Here is a 15,561-nt window from a genome sequence, read left to right on the forward strand (position 1 = left end):
AGGGTTTCACTGCAATATTATTCCCTATGAAAAGAATGTAGTGTACTGGGTCACGTGTGCGCGCCGTGCGCTGTTAGTCGCACGCTCCCGACTCTACGACCAAGTACATTCAGTTACGTGCCGGCCGCCTTGTGACGCTGCCGTGCCGCCAACTCGCGCGATTTGCACAACTGTGATCCTAACTCACGACGAAAAATCATGTTAGTATATAATTAATTATTATTATGGTTATTAGATTTTTTTTTTGATTTATTATTTTGGTTTATGAAGTTGGTACTAGGTAGATAATATTTAAATATAATTTATAAGACAGATTATTATTTTTTTTTCCATTATTATAGATAATAATATGTAGTATTATATTTAGTAATTTATATTGTAGTAATAATTAATAATACATACTATAATACAATTTTAATGAATTTTAAATTTGTTTCACGGTTTATTGAAATATTAGTCGAATTTTGTTGAGAATCATAATAATTTTAAATTAACAAGATATGCAATAACTTTAAACTTTTGAAACGTTTATTATCATAAATTTTGCAAAAATTTTCCTAAATACCACTTGTATTATAATACAATTGAACACTGAAAACGAAAAAGTAAAATATGTTTTTACTGTAAGTACAATAAATATTGATGGTTTAAATTCAAAAATTTCTATAGCAATAAATTTTTTCTAAATACATAAAACAATTGGAAAATAAGCTGTATGCAATATATTACTGTACTAATTTTGTTCTTAAAAAAAAACTAAAATTAATACATTTTTTCCAGTAACTTTTAATAATTTATTATTTATTTGATACTCAATACTCTATGAAATTATATCAATAACAAATGTCACTTCTGATATATATTTCAAATAAATAAACCAATAGATTATATTTTTTTGTGTTTTCGTGTCAAAATAAAAATTTTGAACAATAACGTGTTGAATGATTTATTTTTAATATGTATTTTATATGGGTATATAGTATTCATTTACAAAAGTAATATGAAATAATTTTCATCTATAAGTTAATAATTAAATATATTTAAATAAATAAAATATAAAAAGCTTTCATGCAGGTAATCGATCTGCAGTACAGTAGCTGTCGAGTGTAGGTGCTTCGTCATTAAATTTAGATATTATAATGGATGTATTAAATTTAAACTCAATGATAAATCATTGTATACGATGATAAGGATTCCGAGCGAAAGCAAGACTAACTTTTTGGAAATTACGATTATCAAAAATGTATTTTAATAATAATAATAATAATAATAACAATTTAATTGCAATTAATTAATTTTTCTTTGTTTCTTTTCCTGTTATTCTAAAAAAGTTTACGAGAATTTTCAATTCTAACTTCTTAAAAGTACCACAAACATCCAATTTTATACTAGAATCCTCCCGCAAAGTTGATAATTAGATCATTTTTTTAACACACACACAAAATCACGAAAAAAACCACACGTGATTGTTAAATAATTATATGCTTCGCCCCGCTTCAAAACTAAAATTAAAAAAATTGAATTATTAAAATATTTATATATGTTAATGGCTCAATAAATTGTTAAAATTATACCTACATATCTATTATAGCCCTTAATTATGGAGTAACTAATTTGTAGTAACATGTCATGTATATTTTCTAGACGTATTACATAATACATCATATTAAAAACATCTATCATTCTAATTCTATTTTATTTTTAAATATTTTGAATGTCTCCAATATGCGTGAACTGTTTACGTGGGGGAGTAGTTACTGGAAAAATGATTCCATCGGTATGACACACGTTTTACGCTCGAAGAGAAATTACAACGACACTGCAAGCATCCATATGCAATTTTGACGTTTTTAACCCCTCCTCTATCTGTCTAAACTGTTATTTCATTCATTAATTATTAAAAGTAACGGTTGGATTAAAAAAAAAAATCAAAAAAATGTACTGACACCCATGAAGGAAGGAGCTATTTAATTGACTAACTAATAATATGTTACATTTAATATAATATTCTGTGTTTAATATTAAACAATAATCAGCTTAAAACCCATTTAGTATTTTAAATTTACAATTTTTATTTTCATTCTTCATTGTAATGGAATGGGTTAAGTTGATTTAGTAAAAATCCGGGCTTTTTTTCAATTTTCTAAGAAGGTTTTCTGTGATTTCGGTTGATTAAGCAAGACGTTTGGCCACAAAAATTGCTCTGAGAATCAATTGGGTTTTCTTGCGAAATTCCAAGTTTTTTCGTTTGCTTTGTTTACTTTGGTCCTGGTAGTTTGATTTAGACGGTTACCGTGGAAACAGCGATGTACGTGATGTTGAGTGGACATGGACTTATTCTCAAGCGAAATTGCATTTGACAATATACTTACTAAAAAAAGAACTAAAAGGTCACATCAATTTTTTCATATATATGTATTATGTATATAATAACAAATAATAATCCCATTAAACAAATAAATACCTAATTTTAAATATTGATCTTAAAAAATATATTTCCACATGACCGAATAAATTGATAAAGTTATTTATTATGTATAGTTTCAATGGTTAAATAAAATATGGATTGTTACGTAACTCTACAGTTCAATTTAATTTTAAATACTCCTGTAATTTATTAATCGCCTACACAAAATTTGCATTATGTATTAATATTTATTATATTTTATTTTATTGATTTAAATGTTTGCAATAATTATCTTTTTACATTTCACTTTATTTATTTGACATTTTTAATATTTTTTAGAAACTATGTTATCTTATAAGATTTTTAAATTTTTTTAAATGTTTTAGCAGTCTATTGTGTTTAATGTATGCATAATATTATAAGTAAGGGTTATTAGGATGTTTATGATTTTGTATATATTTTTTAGGTTGTCTAATAGCTTCCATTTTTATATGGAAAAATATTTTTCATGATATCTATACTTAAAATATTAAAATTGTATTTCGCATAAAATTGCATATTTTATCATTTTTTATTTATAAGTGCATAATTAATATTTTTTCTGTTTTTAAGCGCATATTTAACGGTTTTCGATGTAAAATGCTGAAAAACACCGTAACTTAATATTTTATTAATTGAATTTGCTATAAGTTTGATTATCTTTTTTTTACAAAGTATTTTACAAATTATCACTTATTTATTGTTGTGAATTCAATATGGTTATACGTAATAAAGGTATCTATACTTAATATAATTTTCAATAACTTTTGTCAATTGTCACAATTAAAACTTATCTTAAGACTGCGAACCATTGCAGTTTTATCAAATATTTTAACAGAAAATTTAATAATTTGTAGTTAGTTACCGTCTAGTCTACGATTGATGTAGAGTACCTACTACCTATACTGCAAGTTTCGTTTTAGAAATTTTTCTTTTAATAGATTCAAAGACGTATAAGCACCAAATAGACGAATATTTACAACAAAACATTTAAAACAAACAATAATTATTCAATGAAGTTTTTTTTTAAATGTATTTTTTTTTGTATAATAAAAAAATAGACAATAGTTTATATAATAAACACATACAAATAGTACCGATCCAATTCGTTTATATTAAATTAATAATTAAATTTGTCTTTATATATTTATTGCATTTTTTTTATCCAAATTTCTTTATTTTTCATGTATATTAAAATGTTTTTAGTACATAAGTGCATACATATTCATTATTCATACATTTTTTAGTGCATAATAAACATCCTAACCATAATTAGAAGAAACTTTAGTATTTAAAATTTTAATTAACTTTTTTCTATATACTATATTTTGTTTAATGACAATAATATAATATAATAAATAATAAAATAAAATAATGTTAAACTATAATATAACAAAAACACACGAACACATTTTTTATGATTTAACTTATATAGGAAATGTCAAGATGCCATTTTTCCAAGCTAATCGTGTTCAAGCAACCCTTTCAAAGGTCGTATTAGATGGTTCCTGTGTTCGTCTTCTATAACAACAGAAGCTCGTGTTCATAATCAATTTTCAATTTTCCCCATCCATCCTGCCATCGGATTACTCTATTGGACAAGGATCCCGGGGTCCTGCTTGGGATTTGCATTTATAATGACCACGTGTATACGTGCTCGTGTACTAGGGATTAGAATGGCTTTAATTTGACAGGGCCACGTCAACCCTTACCGAGCCTAGTGGGTCCTGGTGACTTTGCGGAAAACTTGCTGGTTTAAAAATGCATAACGATGCCACGACTGTAGTGTATAATTAACCCCACAGAAAGAACATAGTATATATTATATTATAGTAAAAGTAAAGTAAGGTAGCCCGTATAGGCAAATCAATGGCATTCATGCGTAGAATACACGAGGGACACGGGACTATTTCCTTTCAATTTTAACCATCATAATATTATTTAGTTACAACGTTTGAACTATGAAGTATAAATTTATAATAATTGTATATTTCGTTTCTATATTTTTACATATACAAGTTTAATTCAAATTGTGCATAACCAATACTATCCTACTGTAGACTACAATAGTGTATAGGTATATGCTATTATTAGACATTCGCTTATAATACAAATGTAAATAAACTATAATTATATAATTAGGTATATAATACATTAAAATATTATATTACCATCTTACGGTGATTTCAATAGTATATATAATAAAGATATATGAAAACCTGATTAAAAACACTTTAAAATATGATTTAAAATACAATTTAATCACGTGAATTTGAAGGTTCGGGGGGGGGGAGGGAGTTCGAGTCTATATGAATCATGAGATTGATGTCTTTTTAAATATAGAAATTATTAAATGATGCAAGAAGCTAATACAAAAATTATATATATTATGTTTATATACAATAATAATGATATTATCGGTGTTTTACTATTTTTTTTATAAATTTATTTTTACATATAACATAATTTTATACTTAAAAATTAATTTTTCGAGACTTCGTTTAATTAAAAAAATAATAATTTCTCAACCCTCTCCCAACTTGAAAGTTTGAGTGTGGTCCCGGATGCTTCGGCCTAAATACGCCACTGAGCATTATATTGTTTGCTATGATGTGCCACGTGAATGTGATATACTTGCCGGTTGGTAATACACGTGTGGTGATACCATGAGACACGTGTAATAATTATCCGTACGGTTTCGTGTACGCGTGTATTATAGTGATGAACACGTAACACAGTAATAATAATCACATTTTTAAAATAACAACAATAATACATGGTCTTATTTTCAGTCGTCTTGCACGTCATCCGGACGGACGTTTCTTTTACACGCTAAATAATATACGCTTCATCGGATACGCTAGAAATTGCCCCGTAAAAAGTCCAAAAATCGTAGACACTTGTATAGCATCCCGTATATACGCATAGGTAGGCGCGGTACACCCTCTATACACGTAGGTATATAGTAACTATATTTATTACAGTCGCGTCGCAATAACGTTTTCTACGGTATAATGTTTTCTAACTAATGGATAATATACCCTAGGCTAAAACGCCGGGGTAGAGGTGGTCGGCGGCTGTCGCGAGAGGTGAGAGAGGGGTGTGTGTGTCGCGTGACGCGCGCCCGTTAAAACGCATAAACAAAAGCGGCAGCACCTCTTCCGCGCTGCCCCCATCGCAGTGTGTCGGAAACGTCGCGTCGCCGCGAGTTTTATTGCTAATAATACAACGCGCGCGGCTACCGCCACCGAAACCGAATAATAAATCCGCGTTGGCTCTATCTCTCCCGCACGACGACGTCGTACGTATATACAGTTAATGCGCGCGTTACGTACCCCTCTCCGCCGACGACGACCACGACGGCGCTTCCAGTAACCCCTCACACCCACACACTCGGTGACTTTATCGCATCGTCGAAACAATATAATATGTGTATAAGTATAATAATAATAATATCGTGTAGGTATATACGCCCGAGTAATATTATGAGCGCGATCGATACATCTACTGTGTGACGGTTTTTTTAGTGCTTTTTTACCTTTCTTTATCGGCACCTATAATATTTTATAATATTGTATTAGTATAGACTGCATGCGAGTGTGCGCTAATAGGATTGTACAGTTACGGGGGCTTAAGTTTTAGAAGAAGTTTAAAATAATCATCATGGGCGTTACTAGAGTTTGGTAGTCACAAATAGAAGATACAGTCCTGTTTGTACGATTAGGCTTAAAAAAACAGCACCACTCCTCGAAATTACAAATAAAATTAGTATTGTTTATATTTTATAAATGTATTGGTCTATATTTTGATGTATTGATGAAATATCATTATCGATAATTTTATTAGATAATATTTTTTTTCTATATTTTTTTTTTATAACTAGAACATTGAATCCTTTTTGGTTCATGTTCGAACTGATTTATGTTTTGACTCTGTATATATAAAATTTGTATACGGTATATTCACAATATTACCTATATATTTTATCTAATTTTTTAATTATTATTATTACTATATAAGGATTTGGATTTTAAATGAGAGAAGCTAAAAGGTATAACATATAGGGGATAAGCCTCCTAGTTAACCTGTTCTGTGAATATGTTGAAAAGCATTTGTTGTGGAAACTAATTTTAAACTAAAATATATAGAGCTCCCCGTAGGTATATTATTATGTACCTAAGTACTTGTTAGGTTAGGTTAAATACAAATTATTAAAAATGAAGTTGATTATTAATCGTAATTTATTATATTTATTATTAAAAATTCGCACAAAATGATTTATATTCTAAGACTCAAAGGATAATGATTTTCCAGTTGTTACAGAGATTACAAGTTAATCAAATCCTTTAAATTCAATTGCAAGAAAAAAATGTTAACATAGTTATTATTTTAAATTTAATTTATTTGAAGATTAAATTTAATCATAATCTAATCTAAAGTTTTGAAAATTTAATTATGTAAGTTGGTAATAATAAAAAAAAAAATTGAATCATATTTCAAAGTTTATTTGTTGGCTATAAAATATTTAAAAATAAAGAATCTATTAACTTATAGCATTTCTATTATTGGTATCATTATAATTACATTTTATATTGATTAGCTCTTTTCTTATCGTCTATTATCTAATTCCGTATTTGCAACGTCTAATATTACTGTTTTCGTGTAGTAGTGTAAACACATAACGATATATATATATATATATATATATACATAACATGGGCTTGTATACTGTCATGTAATAAATGTCTATTAATGTCAATCAACTATAAACCACGATATTGATTTTAGTTCAATCACTATACTTTTTGAAACTATCTTTATTAATTTAATTATGGAAATTTATACATAAAATAAATGTTGTACTTGAATTTGATGCTATTATAATAATAGTTAAAATATGTATAACAATGTAACTTTTTTATAATACACTTTATAATATCTTGTATGTAAAAACAATATAAAATTATGAATCAGAATTATACAAATAAAAATTTATATATCCGGAATTATAGGTTTACAACATACAATTTTTTAAGATTATATGTTTTATATATTTTAAATTATAAATAAATACGTATATTATTTTAATATTAAAATAATTTAAGTGATCGAATTACTTAAGTTTAGTCAGAATTCGGATGATTTTAAATTAAATACTTATTCAGGTACCTATTTACTTTGCAATTATTTTTACTACTAATGATGTTAATACCTAATTAAATGTAATTGATGTTTATTTTTTACTGCTTACTTATACAGTTATACTATAATATATACTGTATATTGCACTGTTCATATCATGTGTTTATGTTATATTTTATATACTGTGCCTTCATAGTCGTTTAAACAAACAAATAAAATTCATAATTTAATAATTGGAATGGAAGGGGTAGTTTAAATGCATATTTTAAGGATATAATTAAACTCAGTTGTAAAAAATCAAAGTAAATAGAAAAGAAAACACGTATTGAGTAGTTTCTAAACAAGTTTCCATTTCACAACTTATAATTAATTTCAAAATCTGTTTGAAAAAACTTGTAGAAGCGCTATCCTTTTATATATAATCCTCCCTTCCAATAAGTTTCTTTCAACATTCCAAACCTTTTTGCCGTTGCACATGCACATTTGGAATTCGGAGACCGTAGGCGTTTTTGCACTATTAAATTGAAAATCTGTGTAAAAAAACTTTTTTGTTTCGAATTGAATGAGTCAGCTGATTTTGACACTTTTCCTGGCAAGCGCACGTACACATAGTCCATTAATCAAAAACTCAGTATATTTGGATGCGACATGAATGACTATGTATAAAGTTCGATTAGCCTCATTCGGAGATTCATTTTAGGTGTAGTAACATTTATCTGATTACACTCATGCTCATCGCGGTTAAATGAACATCTTTTTTACATCTTCGTCAAAATATACATTATGCGTTTTTTTCTTTGACAAACATTGAATTATTAGAGATTACAAAATAAGAAAACTTTTATTTTATAATTATTGGTTAATGTTTAGATTAGATAATGAAATAAATTTGTGATACGTCAATAAAAAAATTACCGTTAAAAAAATAAGTATTGTATTTGTTTGACGTTAACTACTTTTAAAAAACAATGCGTCACCACATATACAACAAAAAATATTTGACCATTAGTACGTGACTAGCGAATTAGGGCTTTGCGCGTTGTTTTAGATACACAAATGTTTGTTTTTTGACTGCTTTGAAATGTGTTTTCTTTCCACTTAAACGTCGTGCGTGGCCGTAAAAGAATTACATTTCAATTCGCCCTCGGGGACCTAACCGCAGTAAATGATGATTCGGCTTGTTCGTAGACCGTGAAAATTCCACGATTCCTCGTCATATGGTTTTCATCTGTAATGTTATCATCTCTGGGTTGGTGGATAGAACACAGATGCCTCTGTGGCCGGCGGCTTACCGTATTTCATATAGGAGAGAGGATATGAGTGGATGGGATGGAGACGCAATTTTCCAATTTCACAGACTTCTGGTTCGGCGTACGCCAAAACGAAAATACTCGTACAGAACGTTTCGACGGGCATAAGCCAGGATACACGCACCTTAATTAACCACGGTGTTGGTTTTAGTTTAACCACGAAGTATAATTTTATATCTAAAGCCATTCCAGTGTCTATCCCTATTACGATGGATTCCTTTATTTTCTTATTTAGTATATTAAACTTATTTTTTTTCTCTTCCAATTAAATGTATCCCGAAAAATAATTATTGTGATGCCGATAGGTTGGTGAAAAGGTTTAGTCCGGAAATTATTCATAACCGTAATTATCTTTTCGATGGGGAAATTGGCAACGAAAACACTACAAGCGCCAAGATGTTAAGACGGTGCATCGAGAGTATATTTAATAAGGGGATCGGGGAATAGTGTTTTTTTTTCATTTAAATTTCAAGAAATCTTCAAACATGCTATTTTTGGAAGAGATAAAATGGGTATTGCGATTCAAGAGAATTCCGTACATCGTTATTCGTAAATAAAAGTAAATAATACGTGCGAAAATTTGGAATGGATAAAATCAAACGAACACTCAGAATAGAAATTCTCATCTAACGCGATCGCTTTCTTAAATGCTTTGTCTATAATACCAAATTACGTTGCATAGCAGCGTATCTTTGATTTATAAATAATTTTATAAATAGTGACTACTATGGTAGTTTCAAAGAAAAAATATATAAAATTAACCTAAACTTATTAACATTAGGTTAGGTTAGGTTAGGTATTATGCTTAATATAATTAAATGGTTGCTATTTATAATTTTACTTTATACTGTTATACTCAAAAACCAAAAATAAAAGTTGATGAGTTGTACAATTATTATGATACTTTTTTTTTAAAAATAAAAACTTATTTATTTTACTATCCGACTATATAATTATAGTTTATAAGGTTTATGGACTTATAGTATTGGTACAATATTATATATTAAACAATACTATATTTTTTTTGTCCATTCACCTACAATACTATTGGTAGTAAGAAAAATAATGAAAATATTGTATCAATATTATATAAAATTAATTTATACCTAGCAGTAATTATGTTTTTAATATTAAACGACATTTTTAATATCGACATTACTTAATTTTCTCATTAATATTAAAATCTAACGATCAACTTTATTAAAAGCTCAATAAATGTTCCAAGCTTTATTATAGAATAGAATCTCGAATATATGTAGTTCTGTATATTATATAACATATAGGCGTAGACGCACATCATTAATTCCGCAATACACTTAGAAATACCACGAATGCCAAAAAAACCTTTAACAGTAATTGAAATACCAACAAAAGTGAAAATTCTAATCTGAGGCAATTCCTTGTATATAATAATATTATAATGCTCTCAATTGGTAATATTAAATTCTAAAACACATATCATATAGATATAATATTATATTACAAAGTGTAATTTAATACTAATTTAAATACCTAATTTATAAAAGTCGAATATAGTATACCTAAAGCATTTTTCCTAAGGATTAGGTTAGGTTATTTTTTTATTGATTTTGTATCATACGAAATAAAACTAATTGAATATTATAGACATACACCATTGTCGTGAAACCCGCAATAATAAATAATACTAATTATTTAATCATGTAATAATAATTAAGTACCTATAGTAGTCCGTTGTTGTTAACAAATCTAATAACTAATATTATATGTTCCATAAAATGGTGGACATGACAACTCGAACTATCATAAGGCATTTTGCATATTTTATTTAATAGGTACTAATTAAAAATAATAATATTGTGTATGTTATATGTATCTCCGACATATAAATAAGGGTAGCATTTTTATTTTTATTTTTTGACTAGTTGTAAACAAAGGACGAAAATAATCCATTACCTAACTGCGAAAATGTACTATGTATATTGTATATATAGGAAAATCTGTTTCTGATTGATTCATGGGCGGAGGATAATTTATTCAAATGTCCAAGTTTAATCGTCCGTCAAAATACATACGGGCAATAAGCAGCGGGGTGGACTATATCGGTATACGTATTATTAGGTCCGTTAGTCAATTTGAACACACAGGGATTCCAGCTGGTATTTATTATACGGCAACGAGCGAGGGGTTTTTCATTCCCAAAACTAATTCTGTGTCCGGGCTGTAATATTAATGATAAACGTCCTGTGAACGAGTCTTAACGGATTTTTCGCTTATTTTTATTTATATTATGCTATATTGTATATACGCACACCTATATCAGCTATACCTATTGCACCTCTGCGTTGGTTGCACATAAATCCAAGGCACGTTCCAGTCCCCAAAGATAATTCTCTCTCATATAATATACGCGTGGAAATTACTGCGAAAGTTTAATTAACTGTTTGACTTTTCCAAGCTTATAACAAAAAGAATGAGTAGACACTTTTTTTTTGCCTTTTTTATCTTTTACAATTTTATTTTTTTTCCGTTCATTTCTGAAGCATATAGTTTTATTCGTTATACAAAAATCCTCCCGGTTGACAAGTGTATTATATGAAAAAGGTACAATCTTATCAGGATATTACCCAACTGCATCTCAAACGAAAACAAATTACGTGAATTTTTCAATGAAATACACGCGCCCATGTATACGTTTGTATTTTTATTCGTATAGCTACTTTTTATAATAGATAGTGATGTAATAATAATAAAAATATTTATAACTACCTACCTACATATTTTATATAAATAATACTATGAACTAAATACAAGTAATAACTAAATGTTTCCGTTGAATCTCATATTAAAACAATAATTTGAATATTTATTTAAGTTTAACATAATTCAATTACAATGTATATTATCGTTCGATAATATTTGATTAGACTTGCATTACTATTTTGTAATATTGATAAATATTTAATAAAAAAAGATATGATCGCATTACTTTTCGTATAAGAGTAAAAGCGCAAGTAATGTAAATCTAAATAAGTATGAACTAATAGTGTATTATATTAATTGAAATATGTTCGTTTAATTTGTTAATAAATGGCTTTTAAGTAGTAATAATCGAATAATATAATTAAGATTTAACGTAAATACAATGTTTAACCTCTACAGCAGCCAGTGTTATTAATGTTCGTTATTAATACAGTATAAATATTATAATATTCCGAACCCATCATGTCACCCGGTTTTTACGGCTCGCATAAAAACGGCTTTCAATTAAATTCAATAAAATTATACCGCTTTAATGGGGATCCATATAACGGTTAGTGGTGAGGGAAAAGACGGTGTCGGGGTGAAGACACGGATCGGGAGTATAAATTCCAGTCACGCGAATCGGTCGTCGTAAAGAAACACAATAGGCTTTCTATTTTAAAGTGCTCCGATGTGTTACATTATAATAAAAATGTGACACGTGGCTTATGCGTCCGAGGAAATATCGTTGGTAGTGTGCGCGCCGGCACTCGCTACAGTGCATGGGACCTCTAGTTCCCGTAAAAACAGCTTATGGGGAGAAAACGATTTTCGGCCATAAAAAAGCAGAAAACCCTTCGCTTCTCATATACGCGCGTCTTTGAGTATAAACAAAAAAAAAAAAAAAAAAATACTGAAACATCGTTTTACATCGTTGAATCTGAAAAATGCCATACATCCCTGTGGAGAGACGGGTAATAATAATAAACAGTAAGCTCGTTTATAGGATGACGACGACGACGTCGGACGTAGAGCAGCAGGTGGGGCGAATACGTCACCGTAGCTCCGGGACGTTATTATAGTAACTTACCCCATCTGCTACTGCTGCCACTGTTTGGCACCTATAATAAAACTACACCGTATATAGTATATACTACGCCGTTTGTTATTTTTATCGAAACACCTCACTCCTACGGCGGTCCTGGTCGTGATGGGTGATGGAGGTACCGCTGCCACAGTTACTGAAACTCTTTTTTTTCTTTTCTCATAACGTCCGTTTCCCTGTTCAATAATCACTTCCGTTCCAATGTACAAACACCGTTTTTAATCCGATATTATATCTTATGTTAAATTTCATCTCGAGAGTAAATTTAATAACTAATTTCATCTTACTTTACAGCCGAATATCGAATTAATGTTAAGTTATATTTTATTTACGCAGTACCTAAACTTCGAAGTTCAGAGGGTTAAATAAGTTCAAACATTGACGCGAAACGTAACCGACCCGCATAAGACGCGTTATATGTACCTACTGCTATATAATTAATTATTGCTATTTAAAACCCTTTCATTGCCAGATTAAATTATTCGAAGCATTTTCAAAAGGACTACCTACAGTAGTTATTGTTTCAAACTTAATTAAGACCTAGTTAATATTGTGGATCTCTTTGTCGAAATCATTGCCGATATTACATTATATAAATATTATAATGAAACATGTTTAATGTTTATCCTTGACATTTTAAATACCAAAGTAACAAAATATGGATTTTTTCTTTAAGAATAATAGTTAATAATGCATTAAACATGCTCCATATACATAAATGTGATTATATTCATATATATATAGGTATAAGTTTAAAACTCAGTTAAAAAAACGTATTAATTAAAATCACATATAATATTAGAGTATGTAGCTTACTTTTTCTTTTACCGATTATTTGATATAGAATCCTAAATTTATCGTTAAACAATCGAAACAAAGCTTCTTATTAATAGATATCAGTATATATTATTTTTAACGATAATATCGTTACTTATAATTATACCAGGCGATTTTCATTTAATCAATCTATTAAATTTTTGAAAACATTTATTTTATTTAATTTTGAATTTATTAAAAACAATATGTTTTACTATTTCAACTGTTACCTTATTTTAAATGTCTTATGGTTTTTTTTTTTTTTATAACAACATGCAATTCAATTTTTTTTATCCAAAGCAGAATATATTTTGGAGTACTTCGATGAGTAGAAATCATATTTTTGACGAATATTTTATAAACTATAAGTATTTAATGTTTATACTCGTATAAGAGAAGTGGAGTGCTCTATGAGAGTACCCCTTTAAAGGTTAGTCCACAATTCCGCTTATCAAAACTTTAAATTATGTTATTATAACTTCTATTGAAATTTGATTTTTATAAATCAAAACATCCCGAATAATATTTTGTTTTTAAATATATAGAATTAAAATTGTATGTTGTCATGCAAAAGAGTGAAAATTTAAAAACAGTTAAAAAAAGTTAATGTTTTCTAAAACAATGGGTGTCTTACGTTAAATATACTACCTAGTATTTACAGATATTTATCAAGTTATTATTCTAATAAATTTCAAAGGACCTCATAAGTCAGTAAAATTAATCTCATCTAATACCTATCTGCATTATTTCATGTTAGTATAGGTATAGGCTTATAATAGGTCATACTTCAAAATCATATTTGGATTTAGCAATATTTATAACATTACTCATTATATCTGAATGCTTGTTACGAAGGAAGGATCAGTGGCAATTTAAAACTACAAACAAAAAAGTTTCATTTCGAGTTGGCTAATTTATATATCATCGTACTTTTGTTACGCCAGATAACTCCAGTGAAATGAAAAATAGCACTGACTTGCACGTACCTACGGTACGAACATCGCAAAAATGAAAACTGTCGTTAATCAAAAAACCCATAAAAAGGTAAAAGCGCAATAATAAATGGGGTTTTATAAGTAAAAATGGACCTACGGTTGAAGTTAAGTGCTTGAAAAAGTGAGAAACGTGGAAAACATTTATACAAGAAAACTGTTTTCGGGAATTATGTTGCTAGGATGTTCTTATTTACATTTGAAGTCATTAAAAAAAAAATAAATAAAGAAATAATTATAAACATTAACAAACACAACACCAATTATATTTTACACGTAGAACCACTGTTTGGGATAAACCACCTTTTTTATTAATAATAGTCACATTATAAGTTATTAATTATTATAAAAATATTAAATTTTTTATTTTATATATATTTTTAGAAAATTTAAAAATTGCAAGTTTTGTCTGAACAAAAAAATCTATTCACTTATTAAAATTGTATTTTCATATCGTATATTTCTTAGTAAATCCCTAATACTGCCATATTTACGTATTTGATGTGTTATAAGTTTTTTTATTATTTATAAATTATAATGTGTTATGTGATCATACTGTTTCAAGTTGTCCATTATATTATTTTATTTAACTTATATTGTTCGTTCGGTACATAATTTTATATATTTGTAGGTTTCTTTGCTATAGTATCCCTTTTTATTTTCCTATCACTATCTTGCTTTCTACTAGATTTGTTTTGATCAATTTTCCTAATGGTGTTTTTGATCCATTTTTCTTTCTTATCGGAAATATATAGAAAGGGAGAACACGTTATTATTATCCAAATACAGTTTAATGTTTCTTTTATGTCCAGAAAAGGGAAACTTTTGAATTCTAATATTATAACATGTAAAATATTACAACAAAATTTGTAAATTGTTTTTTTTTTTTTTATAAGGTTTTTTTGTCTTTAAAATATAATTATGCCTAATATAAACTTAGTATAATGTACAATGTGTTTGTTATTTAAATTAGTTTATTAATATTTTTTTTTTTATTCAAAAACTTGATAGTTTATTTTGATGTCCGAT

At 28.0% G+C, this 15,561-nt stretch overlaps 1 protein-coding gene across 4 annotated transcripts in view; it reads left to right on the plus strand.

Moving 5' to 3' along the window:
• The window catches only part of LOC113548177 (kinesin-like protein CG14535), a 162,468-nt gene that overhangs the window by 60,333 nt on the left and 86,574 nt on the right, over window positions 1–15,561 (plus strand). Inside the window, exon 1 of one of the 4 annotated variants that reach the window (XM_026948914.1) lies at window positions 89–200. The exons of the other annotated variants lie outside the window; for them this stretch is intronic. Coding sequence (XP_026804715.1) covers window positions 199–200 — 2 coding nt within the window. The 5' untranslated portion in view covers window positions 89–198. Of the gene's footprint in view, window positions 1–88; window positions 201–15,561 lie in introns of those variants that run through there. 4 annotated transcript variants of the gene reach the window in all.

Source organism: Rhopalosiphum maidis, chromosome 1, assembly GCF_003676215.2.
Source record: "Rhopalosiphum maidis isolate BTI-1 chromosome 1, ASM367621v3, whole genome shotgun sequence".
NCBI lineage: Eukaryota > Metazoa > Arthropoda > Insecta > Hemiptera > Aphididae > Rhopalosiphum > Rhopalosiphum maidis.